The 23,762-nt window shown below is 39.3% G+C and overlaps 1 protein-coding gene across 1 annotated transcript in view; it reads left to right on the top strand.

Annotated features, from left to right (window-relative positions):
• The window catches only part of slc41a2b (solute carrier family 41 member 2b), a 29,027-nt gene that overhangs the window by 2,844 nt on the left and 2,421 nt on the right, over positions 1 to 23,762 (top strand). Inside the window, exons 3-10 of the mRNA XM_067489513.1 lie at positions 480 to 587; positions 1,968 to 2,039; positions 2,632 to 2,776; positions 3,004 to 3,150; positions 6,523 to 6,670; positions 8,677 to 8,756; positions 14,911 to 15,042; positions 15,791 to 15,939. Coding sequence (XP_067345614.1) covers positions 480 to 587; positions 1,968 to 2,039; positions 2,632 to 2,776; positions 3,004 to 3,150; positions 6,523 to 6,670; positions 8,677 to 8,756; positions 14,911 to 15,042; positions 15,791 to 15,939 — 981 coding nt within the window. The remainder of the gene's footprint in view (positions 1 to 479; positions 588 to 1,967; positions 2,040 to 2,631; positions 2,777 to 3,003; positions 3,151 to 6,522; positions 6,671 to 8,676; positions 8,757 to 14,910; positions 15,043 to 15,790; positions 15,940 to 23,762) is intronic.

The following is a 23,762-nucleotide window of genomic DNA, read 5'->3' as shown; positions in this document are numbered from 1 at the left end:
AATGTTGGCCTGCACTCACAAGTAGCAATGAAGTCGCTGTTTAGTGTCTTGCTTAAGGACAGTCGTCCAAAATGCATTGTATGTACTCTTGAGGTCGTACAAATATATGGGAATGTGTAACAGAAAAACAAAATCTGAACTTTTCTTGAGCAGATGCTCGGTTTGCAATAGCTAATATCACTTCACCACAAACGTTTCCTTTTTTGTCTCTTGTTAGTTTAACGGTGTTTTTTTTTTTTCTTCCCTCTATTAAATGGTGATTGGAAATGAACCCCAGAAGAGTGACTAACGTCTCTGTTGACTTATGGATTTATTTCATTGGTGCATATGCAAATAAGCAATTTGTCTTATCCAGTTGGTAGCATGGCATTTGAATCCGAATGTCAAACGAGACTTAATGAAAGTGGAATTAGTAGGTCATACGTGTATAAACTCATTTCCGATCTAATGTGTTAGTTGCCACCTTTTGTCATCCGCAGCACTGGGATGCATTTCACTTCATCACAGAGATCTTCATCCTGGTTCCTGCTCTGCTTGGCCTCAAGGGAAACTTGGAGATGACGCTGGCCTCCAGGTTGTCCACAGCGGTGAGACATGCACACACAAAAGTGCCCAACTGCTTTTTTTTGTTTATATGCTCATTTTTTTGCTTTGGTCATTAAACATTTCAGCAGTAAGTGAGCAATAGAAATAAGCTCATACATATTATTTGATGTATTAAACAGCGTGACTGGAGAACTGTAATCTATTTTCAAAATGCTATTTTAGCTGCCTCCAGCTGATTTGAAAGACCTACATAGACCGTTCCTGATGTGAGTCAGTATTTCTTTCTGTAGATGACATGTTGTAATTAGATGGCCGAAATCCAGCATCATACCACATTGACTCAGTGACTTTGCCTGTTTTAATCTTCAAGCACAGTCAACATAAAACAACTTTAGTTTTTTCTTTTTTTAAATACAGTTACAAGCATAACAACTAAACCTGATGACAGAAGCTTTGTGGATGGTACACTACATGTTTGAATGTGTGTGAGAGTTTGTTTGTGTTGAGTTTAATTTTGTGGTTGTGTCCAATGTCTACAGACTGAGCTACTTCTGATCTGTAGTTATTAATGTCATGTTGTTTGTGACTACAGCCGTGAAGTCTTCCCTTCTGTAAAAGTTGTATTCATTTTGAAAAGCTTTAAATTATAGTTATTAGAAGGTTGTTGCATGGGTGTCGCTGCTAGATGGATTAAGAAGTAGCAAAGGAATTTAGTGCTTTTCTAATGGATGGTGGGATAGGCCACAGTCAGTGGCTGTGTTGTTGCACAAAGAGGGAAGAGCAGTGGAAAAGGAGCCAGTTTTACCTGCTAGTGTAAGCGTGGACTGCATACATGCAACTGCTGTCTACAAATATGTTTACTTAATATATCTCCGAATGCATGAAGCCATTACTCAGCAGACTTTCACCACTGTATCCACATCTCTGTGTTTGCATCTACTCCTAAATCTCTGACAGCAAGAAGAAGCTAAAAAATAATAAAGCAGTATTCTGTCTTTGGTTTTGGATTCTTCCTGTCGGCTCCCGGCTCTCCACATGCAGGCTCCACATTCACAGCACTATGTCAGGAAAGACAGCAGAGCTCAGTGTGAGCTCATTCTCCTCAGTGGTGTCCTGTAAAACTGTTTGTCTTTATGTTGCTGTTGTTCTCACCAGGCTCAGCTGGGAAACAGGCAGTGATTCACAGTGTAGGGATTTGGGCTTTAGGAAATGCAGCAGGACAGTTTCTACGGTTACTGAAATTGTGAAAATGTCGTTACTTGATTTACATGTGGAATTTAAAAGAATGTTATTGAACATTGTTGGGTACAGGACAGTATTTTTTTTAAAGCATGAAACTCATGCAGATCAAAGCTTTAACAACTCGCAATGTTAACTTTGCCTTCGCCTTTAAAAATATCTGCTCTTTGCTCTCGCTACAGGTGAATGTTGGGAAGATGGATTCTCCAATAGAAAAGTGGAATCTAATTATAGGCAACCTGGCACTGAAGCAGGTAAACACACACACACTGTTGTTGCCTTGAATTGTCTACTTACATGTGCAGCCAATACCATCTTTTTATAAAATATGAATCAATACTGCAGAGTAAAATAAATCTGCTTCTATACTGAAAGTAATTTTATGTGCCAATTTATTTTCTATATTTGGGCAAAAAAATAATGAAAAACAAAGACGTTGAGTGTAGACTTAACTGTACATGTAAGAATGACATGCCCTCCTACATTTTCTGGCTAAGGTTGTGGTTTTACTGCATGTGTTCCATTCCTAACAATTGGTTAACTTATGTGGGTGGTGCAGATTCTATTGTCCTATTGATTTGTGTCTGTGTATTAAGACTGAATGAAGGCTCTGCTAATCTAAAATTCACATCCTGATAAAAGGACCGTGAACCCATTTAACATCAGTGTTGACAACAAGGAAGTGTTCCATCATAAAAAAATGTACCTTGACAGTGTTTAAAAACAGTATAACCTGACACTTTCACTAATCCTAGTTATCTGCATGTTTTCAAACAACATTAATTTTGTTTTTGCTAATTATTAAAAGAGCACTAAAGTAAATTCCCCATTCTCTCTATACTCCAGGTTCAGGCCACTGTGGTGGGTTTCCTGGCAGCCGTAGCAGCCGTGGTTCTTGGTTGGATTCCAGAAGGGAAGTTCCAGATAGGTCATGCTGTTCTGCTCTGCTCCAGCAGCGTGGCCACGGCCTTCATAGCCTCCCTGCTGCAGGGTAAACATACAATGACAGATGAGTCCAGCAGTTTAGAATAAACTGTTCATGCTGTGGAGAAGCTTTCTGTTTTCATCCTAAACAGTTATTAACTGATGTCGCATTAAAGTTACAATTACAGAAACACTAACTCTCACTGACACTCAGACCGTGTGTATAATAATGTCTAAAAGTTACCCTTAATTTACCATTAATGAAGGGTTCTATCCTTGTCCTGTCACGTTCAGGTATCATTATGGTGGGTGTGATTGTGGGTTCAAAGAAGACGGGCATCAACCCAGACAATGTAGCCACACCCATTGCTGCCAGTTTTGGTGACCTCATAACCTTGGCGATCCTGGCCTGGATAAGTCAGGGCCTGTACAAGTGCCTGGGTAAGTGAATACCTGGTGCAGTCACTGACATACTGAATGCAAACCATCACCGATGGGGAGCCAACACTCTGAACATCATCATTGTAACAGTCACCTCGATAGGTCTTTTAATTAGTATCCTTCTTGGCCTCCACCCTAAAGTAGTGCTGTCACTGGCTTAAGTATTGGATTAAAAATCTGCAGACTGTGGCTCTCTGTGATCTGTCTGGATTATGAAGCCACTGTCATAGCATCTGCTGACCTGTGTTCAGCATAGTACTATATTCACCCTAAGAACTGAGGTCACTTTGTATAATACAACATAGGTGTATAGGTGGTACTGCTCTTTCATTGAGTTTGCGTATTTGTAGTTAATCATATAATTCAGTGTTTAATCATTCGGGCTAAGGAGTAAAGAAAACAAATGGACTTTGTGAAAGGCTGGTTGGGAATGACAACAAGCAGATTCACACAGTATGGCACCACTTTTATTGGTTCCATGTAGTTGAATACTCAGCCAGTAGTCTACAATCAGAAAGTGCTAGGTTGCCTTTTGTCACTTGTTCTCCTCTGTAAAGACATCAGTTACTGATGTCAGGTATTGTTCTTGCCAGTTCTGTACAGCAAAGTTGCGACTAATATCGGGAGAAATTTGTTATTCATCGATCATGTTTATCATTATAGATTTTCTGTGTGTTCCCCCCCATATACATTATGAACCTTGCAGGTTAAGAGAATCTGGAGGAATATCTCCATTACAGAATTATTGTGAGCTTCAGACCCTCGTTAGAAAAAGTCGGGATTCTCTAGTGGAATCACTGCAAGATCTAAGGAACACCTCAGGTGTTCTGGTGAAAACATTATGACAAAAATCACCAAGTAATATGCTCCTGTATTTATATTTTCAAATTAAATGTGGTTCGTGTGCTCTTTTAGAAATGCTGGAGAGTCCTAATCTTTGCTTTTTGGGGTGTTTTCTATTGATGCACGTCCATCGGTTTGCCAGTAGAGGTCCCTGTTTACTTACTATGTAGCTGCTCTGCTCTCAAGCTGCAGAACAGACCGTATATTTTCCTCCTACACCCCGACCTGTGTTGCACCACCTTGTTTGTCTTCATATAAGAGCTCTGTCCTCTGAAAAGCATCTTAGGCTAACTATCCTGTCAGGTCTAGATGGATGACATAGTGCTGTGAGCAAAACATTATTAAACAGACTTTTATGATTGCATAGCAGGGCAGGGCTGTGAAGTCTTCTGGCTGTGTCACTTTCTACACAGTAGCCCTGTTGTTCTTGAACCCAGTCATGCTGTAACTTCCCTTGTGAAAAGAAACTAATGGTCAGTTTACTCTCAACTGAACAGAATGTGGCTTTCACCATTATCTATACGGATAAGAACTTAATTCCTTTTAATGTGTCAAATTTTAAGGCAAAGCAGTAGAGTAGAAATGAGATGCTGGAGAGACACACAGGAGCCAAGTCCAGTTTATTTATAGAGCTTTTAACAAACAGGATTGTTACAGAGGGCTTTTGTGAGAGGACTAAACAATAGATAAAAGCAGGGATAATGAGAGCATGAGATGAAGCACAAACCCCAAGAAATGGGACCAGAGCTTTGTGTGTTTTTGTGGAAGAGGCAACACTGGGCAGTCCTCAAGAGAACGGAATCCATGATCTATACAATTGGGAAGAAATGGCTAGTATCAACCTAAATTAACAAATAAACAATGGGTCTGGTCTCATATAGTGACACAGGGATCGATGGGGTAAATCATAATGTGCTTTTATGAAGCATTGCCCACGCATGTGCCACTTTAAGTTTTTGGGTTTTGAGAAATTATGCTTTTGGAATTTGAATATGAGGTGCTATTTTGTAAGTGTAATTTAGTGATTAAAGTTGCTGGTGACATGTTTTTTTGTAATAACCGAAGCTGTGCACAATGGCTTGAAAAACTGCTGCAAATACATTTAATAAGAGCAGTGAGTATGAAGTAGAACAACAGAGTTGTAAACTGTAAGACCAAAACAATAAGCTGAAAGATGCTAAAATGCTCCATTGAGCTACAGAATCCTCAGTCTAGGTCCTGTGTTGCATGCGATTAGCCATTTCTTTTCCTCCCTTCATGTTCTCTCCGCCTCTATATTGTCAGATGGCAAAAAATAATGCTTGGATTGTTACTTAAATGCATCTTGAGATTTACAAACAGAACACTTATTGATAAACACACAACTTTGTAGATTTTATCAAATAAAATGAATAAAATGCTCCTCATATTTTGTACTGATGATTTAACAAGTATGGTTTTATGCCCTTGCAAGTGCTCCAAACTCACTCACCTAACATTATCTTTGTAGAAAAAATAAATAATAGTTCCAGAACCCTCAGGGGTCTGAAATTCTGTTACTATGTAAAATGGATCTCATAAGAAATGTTTATTAACACTGCATCCTAGAAGAATCCAATTTCCATTTTCTGGCCCTGTCTGTAACCTCATTAACACACACACACTATCATTTATCAGTTGGAATAACCCGGACAAGTTCCCCGCTTATGCTGTCCTTCTCCATAAACTGCAGAAAATCTTTCAGCTTTCAATTGTTTTTGAAGCAGCATCTTGATTCATACCTGTATGCCATCTTATTCTTCTATGACAGCAATTCTTTGTATTATTAGGGAGATTTATTGCATCAAACAAAGCACTTTTTTTTTTTCCTAAGCTGTATCAATAAGTGGCAGGAAAGGCAGGCAGGCGTGAAAATATTTTACCATTACCACGAGGAGCAGATATTCACATTGACTAACTGTGATACGTACAGTACGAAGGGGAAGCATCTTCCTCTCAATCACTATGTAAATTGTAAAATGCCAAATAAGTGCTGTGCATTTGCCTTTAACATGGGGCTGATATTAATGAAAACATCTGGAGGGGGCTCTAAAGCAGCTGCTTCCCCCAATTTACGCTTTAGTTGAGCTGTGGTTTGAACTAAGTTATGGTAGTAGAAACAAGATGTTTAATCCAAACACAGACTTGATGACTGTGCTGCAAAGTACGAGTCTGTCGTTTCTAGCGGCTGGGTTTGATGTGGTTAGTTGTTAATCGCCACATTGTCCCCCTCTACTGGAACTAGTTTGGAAGTTAAGAAAAAAAGATGGATTTATAAGAAATACAGTGTAGCTTTAGCTGAATGGGACTGCTGAAGTGTCTGACTTCTTACAGGGTCCTCAAGTAATCAGTGATACATTTCATGGTCATGGTTGCAACTGAGAACTCCTGCAGGTTACTGCTATGCACATCTATTGTTTTAAAACTTTAAAAAGGGGAGAAAACACATTACCCAAAGAGGAAAAAATAAATTCAGTAGGTCATATTAAATCCTTTCTTCCTCTTCTCCAGATTCCTATCCATATGTGTCATCAGTAGTTTGCGCCTTCTTCATGTCACTGACTCCTCTGTGGATCGTCATCTCCTCCAAACACCCAGCGAGCCGCACCCTGCTCTACTCTGGATGGGAGCCAGTCATCACCGCTATGATCATCAGCAGGTGTGTGTGTGTGTGTGTGTGTGTGTGTCATCCAAAAAGGACTGGGGATACCTAATCACAATTAAACCAGCATTAGCTCATCATTTGTGCACCACTCTCATTTACTACAGACAGTTTTAGTTTCTTCATTCCAGATGATCATGTTATTGTGAAAACATTTTCGTGTTCGAATGTCTTGATGCGATGAAGAAGGAAAAACTAATAGAACCTTCCATTTCATTCAGTTTTTGCTGCGTTTGTTGATTTACTCAGAGCCAAAGGCGCACAGCACACCACACAAGTGCAAAGAGCATTCAAGCGGCATCATCAACTCTGACTTCTGCAATGGTTCCTGTAAATGAATGGCTTTTCAAATTTTGCCTTTTACTGAATACCAAAAAACATTTTGTATGATGTTCACAAAATATCAAGTGGACATAAAACATTATTTTTGAGAGGAGAAATAATTTCAATTATCTTGGTGTGACCGAGGATTCAAGACTAAGCGTCATGAGCCATGTCAAAAAGGTATCAAACACGGTGAATTTTAATCTACAAAACTTCAAAAAGACCAGACATGCGATTTATAGTATTTGCTAGAATGTTTCTGCGCTCTATGATCCTATAACAGGTGTAAATACACTTAAAATGATAGAATCACTTTTCCAAAAATGTTAAGTCTTCGATTAAAAAATGTGTTTTTTACCATTGTAATAATTTAGTTAATTATAATCTGTTCAACTTTAAGGATTTTAAATTTTTCTTTATTCGTAAGGTCTTACATGGACTCACCCCCACCTCCCATGTCTGACTTTTTTAAACCGCGGACTCACAGTGGCGTCAGGACAAGGCCCTCGTACGGGGCGACTGTGGCACGGTTGTCCACCAATCTCACAGTTGTTGGTTCAATCCCCACCTCCTACACATGTCGAAGTGTCCTTGAGCAAGACACTGAGCCCCAACTTAGTTGCTCGCGGTGTTGGCTGGCTGCATAGCAGCTCCCCCATCCCCCATGTGTGTGTGATTGTGATATGGTAAATGGTAAATGTTCTGCACTTATATAGCGCTTTTCTACTTATTGGCACTCAAAGTGCTTTACACTGCTTCTTATTTACCCATTCACACTCACAATCACACACACACTCACACACCAATGGGGGAGCTGCTATGCAGCTGGCCAATACTCACCAGGAGCAACTAAGTTGGGGTTTAGTGTCTTGCTCAATGAGCAAGACATGTGACTGGAGGAGTCGGGGATTGAACCAACAACTGTGACATTGGTGGACAACCGCTCTACCTTCCTGCACCACAGTCGCCCCTAATGGGTGAATAAGAAGCAGTGCAAAGCGCTTTGAGTGCCAGTAAGTAGAAAAGCGCTATATAAGTGCAGAACATTTACCATTTACCATCCTCAAGCGGGGAGTGTGAATTGCTTCGCAGAAGAACGGCCTTTAAACAAAATGCACTTTCTGTGAAGGATAGTAAAATATGGAACAGTTCACCACTCGCAATAAGAAAATATCCACCATTTCCCATTTTTACAACTCAACTCAAACAGTGGATGAAAGCAAACCAGTCTTGTGATTAATTGTTAACTCTTAACATTTTCATGTGTTGTCCTGACATTGTACTGTTCCATTTGTACGTTTTTAATTGTTATGTGTTGTGTTACCTGACTAGGCATTGTCATAATCAAATAAACTAATAAACTAAACAAAACGCCACAAAAACTAGTGTGACAAGCTGTCAGTGCCCAACGTTGGCCTAGAGCCTCCCATTGGCTTGGTGTGTCACAGCAAGAGAAGAACAGATGGGTCTCTGGGCCTCATCATTTTTGAAAACTTTGTTTTTTCTCATTCAGTGCAGCTGATAAAAGCCTTTTTAGTGTCATTTATAAAGAAGCGTCACCAATCCACTGTGGACACCATTTAGATAAAGACAATGCTCCCTTTTGTGGTGCAGTCTGTCAGTCTTTAATACACACACAGTAACACCAGTTAATGATCTTATTATGTCTTGTTCTGCAGCATTGGAGGACTTATCCTGGACAAAACCGTGTCTGACCCAAATCTGGCTGGCATCGTAGTTTACACACCGGTTATCAACGGTGAGTCCTGTATTGGCTCTCTTGCTTCTTCCACATTCAAAGGCTTTGAGGTATTGCTGTTTGATTTGCTTACGTCTGGTACAAGATTGGACAAGGAGAATGAGTATTAAAGGTTTTGATAGGTTTTAATGGAAATACTTTTTAGGTCCTAGGGGATTTAAAAAGTCCCTATTTGTCCCCCTTGCAAGTACAGTATAGTTTGATTGCTTTAATCCCAGATCCTGTGTTTCTCTTTGGTGAAAGTGCTAGAACTCACAAGCGAAAGTGTTCAAGCCTTGTGCCGTGTTTAGTATCCCACATAGAGGGACCCACCTCATGTGTTTTAGTGTTTTAGGTCGCATAAGCTGACCTGAGTAAAGAGATTTAAGGGTGCTGCACTTCTGTAGTTTGGTCTGGATTTGGAAGAAGATGAGAGATTGTTGACTTTTAGCTTGGTAACTATGATCCTATATCATCGACCCCCCCCTGTAAATGTCGGTGATCTCATTTATTCATGTCCGTTTTGTAATTAATGCATTCTTTGACCCATCAATATGAGATAAAGTATTTATACACTAGATGGATGACGCCCAATAGAGTCTTTATGTCTTGTGCTGTGGGGCTACGTGTCAGAGTGAAAACAGAAGAAGCCAGTGTGCTCTGTCAACATTCCCTGGATAATTGAGGTTTACTAAAAAAAAGACTCCAAATGCTCATCAGCATAAATAAGTTACCTAATGAGACTTGGTTTAGGCAGACGGCTGCAGTCCGTCTGTCCCGACTTCATAAAACTGGTCTTCTTCCATTTCCCCTTTCTTCCATCTCCTACTAACATGCTCAGCCACGGTTGCCAGAGTTCTGGCACCTCAACAACTACAGATAAGCTTTTAATTAGGTGGCATTAATGTGAGACATTTAATGAGATGGAGCACAATTCTGACTCTAATTGGTTTTCTGTTGAGATGTATCAGTGACACAAAATAACCCAGGAATCAACTGTAAGTCTGTGACGGTGAAGACGTTTTGTTTTGCGTATCTAAGCAAACTTGTTAACGATTGCTGGTTTACAACCTTTTATTCATGGTTGAGGGAACAGTGACGTGGTCTTCTTGTGTATTCAGCTGATTAAAATGGACCACACTTCTTGTCCTAATAAAACCTACAATTCAACCAAGGACAGGCAGAAGTAGTGAACAGCTGGAGTGTGAGTGTATGTTGTAAAGAAAGGTGTGTGTGTGTGGAAGGAAAGATGTAGAGCTTGATAAGAAAAGACAAGCCATTCTGACAAGCATCATTTAATTTTAATGCATTAGGACCTTTTGTGTCCAGTTTCTCCTGCAATGGAAGGTAAAATTTATTTAATATTCTAGGTCTTTGAAAGTACTCTGGTTTTGAGGAAGTGTCAGGATGTCAGATAATTTCCTGTTTCATTTGTTCTTAATATGCCCATGTGATTAACTTACAGTATATTACATCAGAAATAGGCGGTGCCTTAGTTTTGAAAATTTAACATCAAGTGTCATTATGATGCCTTTCACCTGACTCTCTGAACCGTCACATATCATCTGTTAGACAACAATTGAATGCAGATATTTTCTTGTCATTGTACCGTTTTTGCCTTTGTTATTTTGTTTCCAGAAAAGTTATTTTACATTTCACCTCTGACAAGTATTTTTCCATCCTCCTTCCTGCGTGTTTTCTCACCTCACAAACTTGTGTTCAAGCAAGCTAAATCAAAGTGAAGATGGGCAGACAGTTCCTGTGTCTCCCCCCTCAGGACTCGGCAGGCCAGCTGAGAGGAGCACAAATCCCCTGCTTGCTGTTTCATAGTCTCTCAGCAGCCCAGACCACCAAATCCTCCTCATTCACATTTATTGTGGCAGATCCAGTGACCTGAATAAGCCAGATTGCCCCCAAATCTCCTTCACTCTACCACAGCCCTCTGCTGAAGAACATCCTCCACCCCCTTAAACCTCACCCACCCCAAAGTCAACATCAGCATTAAGTCCAAGTGAACAATTTTTCTAATTTTAAACATGTTTCTATAACATTGCATTCTCTCAAATTCCAGCTGGATAATATCATATATAATATACCATTTTATTCTGTTTAAGTCATTTTAACTTGTCACAGCAGGGAATCACAGCTGAATTCTTTTTTGACTTGCCTTACTTTTTATTTACTTATTTACTGTGTGTGTGTGTGCGCACACACGCGTGGATGTCAGACTGACAGGTAGATAACAGAACACTATAGCCATAGGCAGAGGAAATTGACTTGTTTTTTCTTGTACAGGCCACTTTGTGTTAGTTTTATTTTAACTCGTGTCAAAAACAGGGAGGCCTTGCATCATGTAATATTCTTTCTTTCATCCAGACACTATACACAGTCTAGTCATATACATGCTGGTTAAGAATGCAGTACGTGTCGATGTGTTTTTCAGGAGAAATGTTGCTGATTATCTAGTTACTATCTCTCTTCTAGGGTTGCGTACAAAGTCTTGGTGAAATTATGGCACAGGTTTCTCTACGATTAGTAGCTACCGGACCAATTTGACGACTTAAGTGCCTCTTTTTGGTGTCACTTTAGTGCCGGAAGCCTCAACTGAAATTTTGCCTTCTGGTGTTCTGCAACAGCATTACAAGCATCACTGCATTTTACCTGCTATGGTTAGTTGCCAAGCACATCGGCCACACAGCACGACCTTCCCTGTACCCAGCGATGGGGAAACAGCGGTTGATGATAACAGAAGCCTTTCCTCAGTTAGAAATGTAATGCTGACTGCAAATCTTGCATTTATAAAATAACGGACAGCTAAAGTGATAAACAGGGGGTTAGTTGTGGGTGGAGCTTGATACTGGCTTAGTGTAGCATGAATGCAAGAAATCTTGCATTGCATGAATGTGTGTGGACGGCACAAAAGGTACGAGCTGACAGATAAATAGCCTCTGCTCAGGCACTGAGAACAGATGTGACTTTAAAATGTGGTGTGATGACAAAATCCATGGAATACAGCAGGATTTAAAAAAAAAAAAAAAAAAAAAAGAACCCAGAACTGCTGCTCTATGCAAAAATGCACTTCTAACAGAGATAATAAAGGGAAAAATGGGTGAATTTCTGCAAGTTATATTAGCAGGACTGGAGGAAGACAATAGCACATTCAGGCTTGTGACAGGTAAGTCCAAAGTGATTCCACATCCGAGTGTTGTGTCACACTATACTGTTTGTTACTCAGTAAAAACTCTAAAAGCTCCTAATAGGGTGATGATGTGGGGGGCACTAATTTGGGTAGAGGGGGCCTGTACTTGCTCCGCAAGAATGAAACCATGAATGGAAACAGGTATTTAATGGTGCTGTAACAGCATCTGCAACTGTGCAATAACATTCATTAGGATGCACTGTTCACTGGACAGTTAATGCACAATGGTGTCAGTGCACAAACGACAAAGGCATTTGTGGCTGAAAGTCAAAAAAAAAAGATGTTCTTCGTATGATTCCAGGCATTTTCAATATGTTTGAGGTCAGGGGAGTTACCTGGCCATTGAAGAATAAGGTTCAAGATGTGAGGCTGTCCAACATGACAGTTGCAGGCTACACTAAAGAAATTTGGTTAAGCGCCCAGAAGATTTCAGAAGATTTTGGAGGCAAAATTTATTTTCTTTTCCTTTGCCAAAGTAAAGACTGTGTTTGAGGACACACCTGCTACCTTCAAGATTGTAGCTTGTCTCTTTTAAAAGTTATTGACATGAGTCAGTTTGTGGAGCAAATATGGAACTTTTGCGCAAGATTTTAACTCTACAGATTATGCATACTACATACATACATAATAAATAACAGTTATTTATTTGCTGGGGGTGTTAATAGGCCTATATTCAATTTAAAGTTCACACTTGCTTTGGAAATACTAAAAGTTTTAACTAAGTATTGATTCAGGCACCATTAAGACACCTGCACCATTTTAACAGTCTTTTCTTTTGAGCACAGACGCAGGAAAAAAAACCAAAAAATTCCCAAACCATACTTTCTACCCTCTCAAAGTTTGATAGCAATAGTACAATTTGGAAAAAGAATCCCTTGAGTCCTCTATATTGAAAATATATCTATTGTTAATAAAAGTAATAAAGGCAAAGTTTATAATTATTTTCTCTTTCACTTTTCAGACCAACATGATGTACTGTTAAACATAAGGACGTGTCCTTGTGCTGTTGCAAAGACTGTTTGCAGCTTCGTAGGGATTTGGTGGGGTTACCAATTTTGGAACAAGTCGGGATTGTGTTTAGCTACACTACAGCTGGTCCACTGAAGTACTGGGTGGATCGATAAAGCACTTTTTATTAAAAATATCTTACATATCATTTTATTCTTTATACAGCCAGGCTGTTTTCTGCTTTTCCCTACCTCCATTCTTTGTGCTAAGCTAGCCTGACCCCAGACATGAAATCAATTTTCTCATCTCACTGTTGGAAAGAAGTAAATAAGTGTATTGAATTATTCCTTCTAAAGGCCGACATCTGATCAGTGGCATATACAAATAGCGAGGGCAGGAGTGTGAGGTCAGGGTCAGCTTGAGCTGAGGCAGAGTGAATACTCATTGTTAATGTAATACTGTTTATAGAACCGGTGGGAGAGCTGGTGATATTCCAATTAAGTGTCACCAGGCAGACAAAGAGCCACAATAGACTGAATTAAGTGAACATCACCCCGAGGTAGTGGCAGTGTCTAATTTCAGACAAAACTGACAAGACAATGACCAGACTGACCACAGTAACGAGGCAGAAGTTTGAGACGGAGCCCATTTCTTGTCCTTTATATATGGTTACCAGTACACAACCAGTTCAGTTCCTAAAAACCAGTACAGAACATTTATTTACCTGCTGCACTGCAAGAATGTGAATGATTCATTTTTTTATTTTATCGCTGGGTTTACTCTGAACAGTCGTTGCAGACACAATGGCAAAAGCGAAGCCTCCTTCCTGCTCTTTTGAGCTGCTCTGTGCCCACCTGTCTGCTAGAATGTTGTTTATAGCTGCGTCTTTGTGAGCTCTGCTGCTGTGCTTAGTCACCAGACTGTGGCTACAAGGATTATGGGGAGGAAGTTGGTCTGTGTCGTACTCGCTAAAGGGTATGTGTCATCAACAGCAGGGGGATGTAAATGTCTTATTTGGTAGTACAGATGGCATCCATCACTGCCATGTCAGACCCTGCAATTACTGCAATATACTATATATTACTATAATATTTTGACTGTTTAACAAAAATAACCAAATTGTCACCAATTAAGGCCAATTAATTTCTACTATTTGCCCTCTAAGAGACACAACAAGCACAACAGATGCACACTGTTTCTGTACTACTCATTAAATGACAGCATGTTGTGTTTCGTGGACCAACATGGAAAAAGTGGAAAAAAACGGCTGTGAAACTGTGTAAGTAATTTCGGGGAAAACCCAGATCCTCATGGGCATATATTAATAGACACACAGATACCTTTTAACCTTCCCCATCTATCAAAGAGTGGAAAAAAACAGAAATGTAATTTTGGGGTAGCGAAATGTAGCTTTCTACCCATGTTCTACTAAAACAAACACACATTTTTTGCACGGCATGGTACCACAGGTTTCGACACACAGAATTTCCATAAAAATACACAAAAGATTGATTTAATGTGTTTCCACTCACTGTTGAAAGACGTAATGTGAAATCGGTCCGGTCTATACCATTAAACCTCTGCAGACACAATGAAGTAATTAAAGCAGCAGTGTTAAACATGATTATGACTGCTACTGTACATCAGAATGATTGATGTCAGATTATGTCGCTGAAGTACTGAAGTATAGGAAAGACATGTTTAAGTCATTTACACACAGCGTATCTATCGCAAGCACATTTATTCTTCACTAATTTGGACCAGTTTTCTGAAAAATGTAGGGCAAAACAAGATTACTGATGATGTCATCTTGTGCTAGAGGAGATAATAATGGTTACTTTCAACTGACTTCTGATGTTTGGCAGACCATTTATCATTTTATTGGCAAAATAAGGGGCAGCTTACTATGTGATAAAATCACTGGTCACAGCTCTATAAAGAATTTTATTTCCCTTCCTGTGTCTCCGTGATTTTAATTCTGAATGTTCTGCTCCATTCTTGAACCATAAACCTTTCTGTCATCTCCAGGTATTGGGGGGAACCTTGTAGCTATTCAGTCCAGCCGAATCTCCACCCATCTACATTTTCACTGTGCTCCTGGGGAAGTTCCTGAAGAGGCCAAGGGCTGCTACTACCCCTGCCGCACATTCTGGGGTACAGGTCAGTACAAGCCCAATTAAGGATCACATAACAATATTGGCTAGACGCTGTCGCCCAGATCTGATAGGACAAGTGAAGTGTGAGACCATAATCATTATCTCTAACATTTTCAAATAACCCTGGAAATATTCAGAAAGTTTGAGAGTCATAAGCCATTAGAAGCTCAGATATGTAAAACGAAGAAGATTATGCACTGATTCCAGATCAGAAATCACATTTTAGAAAAATGTGTGGCATTTACCTTGTTAAGGACTTGTTATCTTGTTAAGGGTAAGTTAAAAAGTTTACCCTTCTTGAGATTTATCCATTAAAGTTCATCTTCAGATGACACTCATTGCAGGTATTGTTTTAAGTTTCCAACAGAACATTGCCTAACAAGTGGCACGGTGATGGAGGGAAACATGAAATCAGAACTAAGTGAAATGGTCAGAAGATCATTATTCTGACTAAAGAGGCATCAAATCATGGCTAGACTGAAGGTTTCTAAGCAGGGAAATGCAAGGCTTTCTCACACGCTTGGTGGATACTGGACCTTGACGAAGTGGTTTAAAACAAAAATATACAATAATTTCCCAGTTGATCAGTGGAAAAACATACACTTGTTTACATAAATATCCCTAAATGGGGTTTATGGCAGCAACAGGATGTTTGTGCTGAAAGGTTTTTACAGCAGCACAATAATGTTGACTGTTTTTTGTCTTTTGACAGTTTCCCCACTCTCACCATTTAACTTTTTGTTTTTTCTCAGGAGCCAATCATCGATCAGCTCAGGTGCTCCTCCTTTTGGTGATTCCTGGTCACATAATCTTTCTCTACACTATCCACCTGATGAAGAGTGGGCACACAACCTTGACTCCCATTTTTATGTCTGTCTACCTGGCTGCCGCTTTGCTGCAGGTGAGCACATGATGACTTTATGCAGGTGGATTTAAAATGTTTAGGATTCCGTTCATTGTTCTTCATTCCACATTAAAGCATACAGCGGTGAAGTAAGAGATTAATTTCTACACATCACCCCCCAGGATTTAGCACGGAACCGCGGACTACAAAGTTACAATGTGCAATTTTAAGCTAGCGGTAGAATAACACTTGAACGGTACCTGCAGGGGTCGAGACAGTGGAACATATAAATCCACTCTTCTACCAGCTGTCAATCTCCCCAATCCACTGCAGCTCTGCCTCACGTTTTATGCTCCACCACACTGCACAGCTCTTCAGATATTCTTCATTTTGAAATCAAAACAAATAACAATGCTGCCAAATGTATTACCCTCACATCACACGGTCCAGAGATAGGATGTTATTCCATGATAGGGGACTGTGGCTGCAAAGAGATCTACCCTCTCCTCAGACTGACATGCAGACATAGTCACCTTTTTGAAAGAGAAGTTGAGGTTATAAGCTCAGGTTTTTTTTTTATTTCTTACTTATTTTATTTTTGTTATTCACTTGGTTAAAGGGAGAATATATCATCATGCTTCATTTAGCATTTTATTTAGTAAACAAGCATTTGAAGTTTTACATATGTATGACAAACTATCTTATAATATTTGTATCTTGAATATTTGTATTTTTTATTTATTTATTATTTTTTCTCATTTGTAGTCACAGGAAAAATTTCCTTGATTTTCTTTTTTTTTTTTTAAGTGTTCTTTATATAATGTGGTCCTTTGCACCCCTAGTATTCAGGTTCAAGGCCCTTTTTCACAATCCAAAATCTTGATATAGCACAAGATAATTTAGCAGAAAACAGGATAACTGTTGCATTAATTTGCTGAGGAGCAGGGTCAAAAAACTGAATCCAAAACCAACAAAAGTTTCTTTAGAGCAAATTTCTTTCTTAAATTATTTCACAAAATTTGAACATCAAAAAGAAGACGAGTATATATTTATTTATTCATACATCCATGTGGCTTGGAATGGTGCTTTTCTATATGTTTGTTGAAAAAAATATAAATAAAATGCACTATGAATGTCAGCACAAAGCTCAAAATATTTCTTATGAAAGATGAATATGTGGATATGCATTTCTTTCTTACCTGTAGTGAAGGAGCAGAAGCTAGTGAATGTAGCCTGTAAATTCCTTGAGCGTTGTGGTTTCGGGTGATGCCTGGAGGAATCCAGCTTCTATGCGTGTTTTTGTTTACGCAGAACTTAGGGTAATTATGGAGGAGCAACTTGAATTATGAATGACTGCTTTTACTTCTTCAGGTGAACCATGATCCACCTTAACGTCTGGAGTTTTAAGAATCTAGGTTGTGGATTTTTATGTATGCACTGGGCGCGAGCTTTGCTAGACACCTTTTTATCCTTCCCTTAATCTTTAATGTATACACGCTACATGAGGATGTAATCTCAGCCACTGCAGAGTTGGAGATTTTCCAAGTCTATTATGTCTGTAGCCAGTAAAGCTGTTTTAAGAGTTCTTCAGTCCCAGATGAAATAAAACATGGCAGAGACAGACCCAAGCAGTTCATAGCAGAGTGGAGAGTGTGACGTTTTAAATATACAAACATATTACAAGATTCAGAGAATGAGATGAATAATAGAAATAGTGCAGCAGTAGAAATCCAACTACCAATTCTAAAAGAAGTACTTCTAGTAAGCTGGTTATATTGATCTCACAATATTTTGACACATTTAAGTCCTTAAGGGTCGACAAGCTAATGTTGGCTGCCCACGTACAATGTCCTTTAGTGGGCACTGTGGACCAGTGCACAGCAGCACATAGGAAGAGCAAGGCAGAAGAAGCCAAATGTGGTGGTTCTGTGTCAGAGCTTTTTTCTTTGTTTTTGGTTTATAAGCACATTGGTTTTATCATTTGTCAGTGTGTTTTTGAACAGGCCTGAGAATGAGCCAATCAGGAGTTTCAAAAAATCGATACCTCATGCGAGGCCTGTGCACAAGCTACAATCACATAATTGCAGAGGCTTGAAGCCGTGCAGACTTCTGCAAGATGTGGGCCTTGCACTGAACATTGGGTATTCTGTCACTCTGCCTTCTTTCTGCTGTACTTACTAAAGCCATGCTAAGCTAACCTACCAGTCTGTCTCTGAATCGCTGCATTGGACCAGCAGTCCAGTGGATGTGCTATAAGCATGGGGTATGACTTCCTGTTCTCACCAGTAAATGCCACAATTGGTGACTTGGTGACTATACTAACAAGGATTTTCTAGCTGACAGCTAACTTGTTAACCAGAGCATTTTTTTATTTTCACTCTGCTTTTCTGTTTACTACCATCTTGGCTTTATTTTTTTCCTTGCGGAGTTGCTGGAGACAGATAATTTGGGTCTCGGAACTAATAAGCTTTTTATCCGTGAATGAACTTTGTGTTTTTGCTAATTCTATTTATTGACTGTGCCAATTTATTTAGTTTTTGTTTAAAATCTGAAACCAGGATTCAGGGCTGTCTTAGTCTGCCACTGGTGATGGAATCTTAAAACCAAAACTGCACAGCTATTGAACTCAATAGTTAAAGAAGATCTTACTGTGGGTATACTTGTGCAACGGCTGCACCTTCAATACGTTTCTCCAAGTTTCATATACTTCAGCCCAAGCTCTGATGATCATAATAAAAAATCTGCCATTCTCACCAGCCTGTCTAGCAGTAAACTCAAATGAACACAGAAACTTTCCATTTAGAATGAGCATAAAGGAAGCAATTGATTCATAAGTCATTCACAACCCCTGATTTCATGAGCAGTTTTAATATTTTTTTTAAATGGTTGGAAATGATTCTTTTACTTCTGGGCAATAGAAATCAAAAAGCTAAATGAAAGACGCATGAAGGGGGGGGGGGGGGGGGCAGAAGTGTTAGTTATGGCTTTCATTAGCCTCTGTCAATGCCCTCAAAAGACTCTGGGATATCACTGCATTTCTAGAGTAAAATTCTAATCCCTTTATTCATGAAGAATTTTTTCATTTAGTGCCCTGTAGAAACCCTGTGTAAAGAAATAAGTCACAAATGACCTGCATTTTCTTGAAACCCTTAACACAGACTTATATCCATTTCACACTATTGCACTATTTACAGAACTTACTCTGTAGTGTCATATTTTCTCTGTGTGCTCAACTTTGAGTGAAACACATTTTGACAAAACTGTTTGTAACATGGTGGAACTTGATGATGTCATTCAGTTCAAGTAAAAAGCACTGTAACAGTCGGTTTCTTTAATATTGGCGATAAGCGGAAATTGCACATGGCGCGGTTTGATAATGTTCTCTTTAAAGTGAAAATTGGGAGTTGTTGAAACATTTCAGCAGAATATTTTGACGCACTGTAATATTTCTGTGAGCCTCACACTACAGTCACTGAGCAGCAGAGGATGGAGAATGGAGTAAAATTGAGTGGAGTTCTGCACACTGTATGCAGGCTGGCACACAGTGGTTGATAGTTTTACCGAAAGCCACAGTGTGTGAATGTCGAAGGACATATCAAACGGTATAAACATTGAAAATATCACAATGCAACAAGACAACATCATATAACAGTAATAAGAATGAGGCAATGCACAAGAAACTAAGGCAACATCATGCAATAAGTCATGGAGGTGAGAAAGCAGTAGGAGAGAGAAGTAGATTGACAACTAGGGAGTCAAGAATCTCTAACTCTGAAAAGGTTAAACAAAGTTTAACTGTAATAAATATGTATGACTGTAGTGATTTTTATGAGATTCAGAATACCGGGACAAATAATGATACTAAGGCTAAAGGTCCTGAGGTCAGTACATGGTCAAATACAGACCAATAAAAGCTCTTTTTAAGAACAGGGCCTGTATTTTCTAAGCAAAAGTAGAAAATCACGTATAATTGGATTCTCAGAATGATGAAATTCCTAATCTTACTTTTAGACTATACGTAGGACTCGTTTATGAACATTTTAAACCCAAGTAATCGCTTTTATCTCCATTTGAATATAAGAGAGCTTCTCTTAGCAGTTGATTTTCAACCAGTGACATGTGTGCAGATGGAAAAAAATGGGATTGTATAGGAGTGGATTAGACAGTAGTGTTTCAATAAATTTACTGACGCTTCCTCATGGACAGTGGTACTTTGTTTACAAGCTGAATCTGTTACTCAACTGGCAAAAGACATGCCAGAAGCCAATGAATGATAAATGTAGCATTAAATTAATGTATGGTTACAGTGTGACAGTGAGCCAAGTTCCTGTACGAGTCTAGTCCAGTGTGATGTGAGTGGTGAGCAATAATGAAACTCAGTGGCCTCTCAACAAAGCAGTTATGAAGTACAACTCAGAGTAGCAACATTCTACGGGAATAAAATCTAAACCCAAAGAAATATGTAGCTAATGTTGGGCTATTACAAACAGGAATAACATTACGGGAACTTGGAATATTTTGACAAAAAGTGAGTTTGGACGGCAGGTTAAACAACGCACCTCTACATCAACCAATGCAAGAGCACATATTACCAGCTACAGTGTCCTAGTGTGGGATTTAGAAAATCTGGTAGCTTAGCCTCAAGTTGTTTTACCTGCGCTTTATCCCTGTTGGTCTTGTTCAAGAAAATCCAAAGCTTTACTAACACAACCACACGTGAACCAAGCACAACAACACAAAACACAGCAAGGCAGCTAATAAACTATTAACTGGTCCAACAGCAGGAACGTAATGCAGCTCATCATCTGTCTGGCATCCTCTGTTCTCTTTGAGCTCTCATCACTGATTAGAAACTTCATTCAGTCATTCTCTTTTTGTCTTTTATCTTTGCTTCCTCCAACATTGGCCATTTGGATGTCTTTGATACCTGTATGTTGTGCCAAAAATACACAGGTATATTCTTCTTGAAGCTAACTGAAAGTGTGACCCATTGTGATTATGTGTGATGTCATGCTATTAGCTGTCATCTAAGCCTATAGTCCTCAAACTGTTCAGCTATGTTTAAAAGTACAACTAACAAAAACAAATGTGTCATGTGGTTAAACACGTACATTATTCATTTTTATAATCATCAAAATTCAGTACTTGACAAGACTTTAGCGTAAAAAAAACAGTGAATTAATTCAGTTATAGCTGTGTTTTAATTACCACCTGTACAGGAATGTTTTGATAGTTTAAAAAGAAGGATTGCAGCAAATTGACAGGTTCACTATAGCTACAATGTTGGGCCACTTGTATGTGAGAGAAGATGAAAATTGGTGCAGGATCCTGTTTCAAAGCTGAGACCTGGCACTATCATAACCAAACTGAAGCAATAAACCCTCAGGGCTTTTTCCTGCTGCAGTGTCAGCAGAATATAAAGGAACTTGCGTAGCCTCAAAGCTAAAATAATACAAATTATTATGCTTTTAAGTTCAAAAGATTTTGGAATGAAAGAGACAGGAAGACCCCAAAATGTGACTGAAGCATTACAACAAGCTTAGAGGTCTTTGAGGCAACATGTTAATGCCTGTGTGCACTAGTAGCTGGATGGTTGCAGTACATGACACATAACAGCGACTGAAAATGTGACACTGCTGTGCTGCGTCACATTTTCAGTGTAAACATGAAAAAGCAGGCATTGGAAGTACTCTGTGGCTGGAGCCAGTCTCTGTTGGTAGGCCAAGAAAATATTCCATATATAAATACACTACCAGCAAAGTTCTGAGCCTTTGAAAACCAAGGATGGATCCATAAATTAATGATGTTCTCACTGTATGCATGAGGCAGTGGAGAAGCAAATTGATCAGACAAAGAGCTATTTTGACCTTTACTAACATGAAAATGCAGCTTGAGACATTGTTTCACTTTGAGAACTCTGTAGACCATGTGCAAGCATAGCAAGTATGAGATTGATCACATTTGTTTTACTTTCTCTTCTAAAATGTAATAAATATAAATATGTAATAAATTGCCCGTAGGTGTGAATGTGAGCGTGAATGGTTGCCTGTTTTTGTAGGTGTCTCTGTGTTGGCCCTGAGTTACACTGAAGACCTGTCAAGCTTGTGTTCTGCCTGTTGCCCTTATAAGTGTATCAAGTAATATATGGATGGGTGATCGTCACGCTTTCTTGTTTTTGAGCCAATTGCACATTAAACTCTTCCAGAAATGCCCCTTGGCTCCCTCTACACGTCAATGAGGATAAAGTTAAAAAACAAACAAAAAAAAAAACGCACAGCTTTTCTGATTTTTTTTTTTCCATGATATTGAACCGAACTAATAATAAGAAAAGTCCACTCGTGGTTTTGTGTTTTGTTTTTTTCCACTGGATGCCCTTCCTGCCCCAACTTTACTATTTTATCCAAGCTTGGGACCGGCACCAAAGTGGCTCCGGATAGCTGGGTGAGGCCACACCTGGTGGGTGTGATTCGATCCTGTGGCCTTCTGCATCCCAACTCGATGCTATACCAACTGAGCCACCAGGCCCCCCACTGTTTTTGTAATAATTCTTAGAAAAAATGCTTCTTTTTTTTTTTGGTCAGTGAACATCCTGTGATCAATGTGGACAGTGTGATACAGCTCTTGGCCTCTAACCCAAAAATGACTTCACTACCCAGTGCTGATCCTGAGGGTTTGATTTACACTGGCCCATTTCCTGCTATGCAGGGCTTACGGCTACAGTCGGAACAAAGCTGCTACTGCTGCCTGTTGGCATTGTCCAAGATGCAGTTTTACTAAGCGTTTTCAGTGAGAAAAAGCTAAATAAATCATGGTGCGGGTAATAAAACCATGGAATGGAATTTTGGGCATAATGCTGTAACCAAAGAAATATCCAGGGCGACACACCTTTATTGTTGATGGCAAATGGCCGATCAGAATTCCAGAAAGTATTTTAAGTTACCGAATGCGTTTATCAAAGCAAATAGCATATCTACAAAGATCTGTTCTCTGCACACACACAATACAGCCAAGCCAGTGTTGTTTTTTTTTAAATTTACCAACTCTGAAGGCAGCTTAGTGAGAGAGTGAGAAAGATATGTTTCCAAGTTTAGCTAGAGTACAATGGACACAGCTTAAGGGCCAGAATAAAGTTTTTAAAAATAGGTTCTTTTCTTGTCTCTCTGTGTGGAAAGCCGACCTAAACCGAGTCTAGTCTAGAATGGCCATAATTTTCTACAGTTGAGTCCAAATTTTTAGAGCAAGTCTAACACTGAATGTCATGGCTTTGGGAGAAAGTTGAATTTGGAGGTTTTCATAAGCGCCTGATAATCCTGTTTCTTGCAATAACAATATCAACCTATTTCACAGGATGTAGAGAACTGAAACAGTCTGCACCTACACAGCAAACCATGATGCACTAGGTGCTGTGACACCTGTTAGTTGTAGCTCATGCGCTAAACTAGGTCATCCAGTAGTCACGGGTTTACTGGTTTGATTCACAGTCCTCGGGCCAGACACTGACCCCCATACTGAATGAATGAATGAATCCAGAGCTGTTTAACAGGAATATACAATCCACATTCAAAGTCGTGATCGTCAAAAAAAGATCACAGCTTGCACAGTAGTAGAAAATATGTGGTCAAATCCGTTCTCCCTGCTGCCTATTGATGCCTCCATCCTTCCTCGTGTTCTTAGCATGTCAAATTTCACCAGCTACAACACTTTTTGTTTTTATAATGTTTGCACTGCCAGCTGTGGACAGCTCATTTAAACTTAAATTATAGACTCATCCTTATCTTTTAATAGACTTCTCTTTTTCTCTCCCGTTCCCTCCACGTGTGGAAATGTGATTTATGAATTACAGTGTCTTAGCCCGTCTCTCAGTCTGCTGCTGAGTCCAG

Source organism: Channa argus, chromosome 21, assembly GCF_033026475.1.
Source record: "Channa argus isolate prfri chromosome 21, Channa argus male v1.0, whole genome shotgun sequence".
Classification (NCBI taxonomy): domain Eukaryota; kingdom Metazoa; phylum Chordata; class Actinopteri; order Anabantiformes; family Channidae; genus Channa; species Channa argus.
Note: the sequence above shows the minus strand (reverse complement) of the source record. Positions and strands in the feature narration are given on the sequence as shown.